Genomic DNA, 3,609 nt, shown 5'->3' with positions numbered 1-3,609 from the left:
ACGAATATTATAACAAACCGTAGTACAAACAACTTGAATATATGTAGCGCCTTTCACAGAATCATAGAATGGAATGGTTACAGCATGGAAGAAGGCCATTCGGCACATCGAGCCCGTGCCGGCTCTCAGCAAGAGCACTTCAGCTAGTCCCATGCTCCCACCCTTTCCCCGTAGCACTGCATTTTTTTCCTTCAGTTACTTATCAAACTCCCTTTTTAATGTAAGAAGTCAGACAAAACCAGGTTATAGTTCAACAGTTTCTTTTGAAATCACAAGCTTTCGGAGCACTGCTCCTTCATCAGGTGAAGTGGAGAGATGCCTATAGACACAGATTATATAGTCAGAGAATAATGCCAGATGATTACAGGTAATCTTTCTAACTGCCATTTATCACGCCTCGGCAGAGAGATAATCACAGCAATCAAAGGCGTGAATGGTGTCCAAACAGGTCAGTCAGCAAAACATTACATCAAAGAACAATGAGGTGGGGTCACAAGGGGTTAAATGTTGCAGATGCTGGGGTCTGTATGAAAAACAAAATAGACAAATAACATTTTCTTTGCTGGAAATCACAGCAGGTCCGGCCGCATCTGTGTATTGAGAACAAGCCAATGATGACTCGAGTCTGGATGACCCTATGTCAGGTGTGCTTACATGTAGCGTGACATGAACCCAAGATGTCGGTTGAGGCCGTCCTCATGAGTGCGGAACTTGGCTATCAGTTTCTGCTCTACGATTTTGCGTTGCCGTGTGTCTCGAAGGCCGCCTTGGAGAATGCTTACCCGAAGATCGGAGGCTGAATGTCCTTTACTGCTGAAGTGTTCCCCGACTGGGAAGGAACACTCCTGCCTGGCGATTGTTGCATGGTTTCCGTTCATCCATTGTCACAGCGTCTGCATGGTCTCGCCAATGTACCATGCTCCAGGGCATCCTTTCCTGCAACGTATGAGGTAGACAACGTTGGCCAAGTCACATGAGTAGGTACCATGTACCTGGTAGGTGGTGTCCTCACGTGTGATGAAGGTATCTGTGTTGATGATCTGGCATGTCTTACAGAGGATGCAGTGGCAGGGTTGTGTGGTGTTGTGGTCACTGTTCTCCTGAAATCTGGGTAATTTGCTGCGAACGATGGTCTGTTTGAGGTTAGGCGGCTGTTTGAAGGTGAGTAGTAGATGTGTGGGGATGGCCTTAGCGAGGTGTTCATCGTCATTGATGACATGTTGAAGGCTGTGAAGAACATGGCGTAGTTTCTCCGCTCCGGGGAAGTACTGGACGACGAAGGGTACTCTGTTGGTTGTGTCCCATGTTTCTCTTCTGAGGAGGTCTATGCGACTTTTTGCTGTGGCCCGTCGGAACTGTCGATCGACGAGTCGAGCATCATATCCCATTCCTACGAGGGCATCTTTCAGCGTCTGCAGGTGTCCATCGCGTTCCTCCTCATCTAAGCAGATCCTGTGTATTCGCAGGGCTTGCCCATAGGGGATGGCTTCTTTAACGTGGTTAGGGTGGAAGCTGGAGAAGTGGAGCATCCTGAGGTTGTCCGTGGGCTTGCAGTAGAGTGAAGTGCTGAGGTGTCCGTCTTTGATGGAGGTTCGTGTGTCCAAGAGGGAAACCGATTCTGAGGAGTAGTCCATGGTGTGTTTGATGGTGGGATGGAACTTGTTGATGCTATCGTGTAGTCTTTTCAGTGATTCTTCGCCGTGGGTCCATAGGAAGAAAATGTCGTCGATGTACCTGGTGTATAGCGTTGGCTGGTGGTCCTGTGCAGCGAAGAAGGCTTGCTCGAACTTGTGCATAAAGATGTTGGTGTACTGGGGTGTGAATTTGGTCCCCATGGCTGTTCTGTGTGTTTGGGTAAAGAACTGGTTGTCGAAGGTGAAGACATTGTGGTCAAGGATGAAGTGGATGAGTTGTAGGATGGCGTCTGGAGATTGGCTTTTGTTGGTGTTGAGTACTGAGGCTGTCGCAGCGAAGCTGTCATCGTGTGGGATACTGGTGTAGAGTGCCAAGACGACCATCGTGGCGAGGAGTGTTCCTGGTTCAACTGGTCCGTGGGTGCTGAGTTTCTGTAAGAAGTCTGTAGTGTTGCGACAGAAGCTGGGGGTTCCCTGTACAATGGGTTTCAGGATGCCCTCGACGTATCCAGAGAGGTTCTCACACAGGGTCCGTTGCCTGATACGAAATGGCGTCTGGGTGTGTTGGCTTTTTGTACCTTTGGGACGCAGTAGAAGTCTCCCACGCGGGGAGTTCATGGGATGAGAGCGCGTAGGATGCTTTGAAGGTCTGGATCTAAGGTCTTGATCAATCTGTTGAGTTGGCGGGTGTGTTCTTTGCTCGGATCTGCGGGTAACTGTCTGTAGTGTTCCTGGTTGTCCAGTTGTCGGTATGCTCCTTTGCAATAGTCCGTTCTGTTCTCTATGATGATGGCTCCTCCTTTGTCTTCTGGTTTGATGACGATTTTATGGTTGGTCTTGAGAGCGTGGATGGCGTTGCGTTGTGCTCGAGTGACATTCTGGACTGTCTTGTGAGTGCGGCTGATGAATCTGGCGTTGATGCATCTCCTGACAGCTTGAGAATACATGTCAAGCTTAGGGCAGCGACCCTCCGGAGGGGTCCAATTTGACTCTTTTTTCTTTGGTTGCTGCACTGCGGATCCCTCTGTCTGCTGTTTCGGATCATTGGTTCTCTCTTGGGTTCGCTGCTGACATCTTGGGATTTGTGGAAGAATTCCCGGAGCCTCATTCTCCTGACAAATTACTCTGTGTCCGCCGTGAGACTGATGGGGTCCATTTTGCTGGTGGGGCAGAAATTGAGCCCTCGGCTGAGAACTTCAATTTCGTCTGGTTGAAGGGTGTGTTCAGAAAAGTTGACAATGGACTTCCCTGTGGTTTCAACCGTGGTACCGTGGGAGGCTTGGTTGCTGCTGGTGGTGATGCCAAGTTTCTCAAGTTCCTGTTCTTGGTGTGCATGTAGGCAGCATAGTTCCATTGCCCCGTCTGTTTGACGGTGTCTCATAGCTGATCTGCTGTGTCCTGAGCACAGGCAGAGAACATGGACTCTATCTCGGTTTTGAGGTTGCGGTGTCTGCTGTAGAGCTCGTGTACGAGATGGTTGAGGAGTGTGCGAGAGGGGCGATGGCAGAGTCTCTCAGCATAGTCTTTGTTGTAGACCGACTTGAGTGGGTTCATGATCTGTAGTCCTTTCGGGACCTTGTCTGCTTTCTTGCATCTCTGTAGAAACTTGATGTCTGTGTCGATATGCGCAATCTTCTTGGAGATCCTCTCCACATTGAGCCAGCATCTCCACATTGAGCCAGCAGTTTGTGGTGTCGATAGTAGCCATGGTGTGGCGATGCTGGTGTTGGACTGGGGTGGAAAAATGTAAGAAGTCACACAACACCAGGCTATAGTCCAACAGTTTTATTTGAAATCACAAGCTGTCGGAGCGCTGCTCCTTCGTCAGGTGAAGTGGAAAGATGCCTATAGACACAGATTACATAGTCAGAGAATAATGCCAGATGATTACAGGTAATCTTTCTAACTGCCATTTATCACACCTCGGCAGAGAGATAATCACAGCCATCAAACGTGTGAATGGTGTCCAAACAGG

General features: G+C 49.2%; 1 protein-coding gene across 1 annotated transcript; it reads right to left on the bottom strand.

The window, feature by feature from the left end:
* Positions 1–884: 884 nt before the first annotated feature.
* Positions 885–2,018, bottom strand: LOC147095389 (uncharacterized). The gene has a single exon (XM_085974571.1). The coding sequence runs from the start codon at positions 2,016–2,018 to the stop codon at positions 885–887; it is 1,134 nt and encodes a 377-aa protein (XP_085830697.1).
* Positions 2,019–3,609: the final 1,591 nt, after the last annotated feature.

This window comes from Somniosus microcephalus, unplaced genomic scaffold (assembly GCF_052327205.1).
Source record: "Somniosus microcephalus isolate GS21.2 unplaced genomic scaffold, FLI_Smic_1.0 unresolved_chr1, whole genome shotgun sequence".
Taxonomy (NCBI): Eukaryota; Metazoa; Chordata; class Chondrichthyes; order Squaliformes; family Somniosidae; genus Somniosus; species Somniosus microcephalus.
This window is presented reverse-complemented; position numbering and strand designations above follow the sequence as displayed.

Bases quoted from the DNA above. Each gene is read 5' to 3' on its own strand.
- LOC147095389 (XM_085974571.1), bottom strand. From the start codon at position 2,018: ATGGTCGTCTTGGCACTCTACACCAGTATCCCACACGATGACAGCTTC.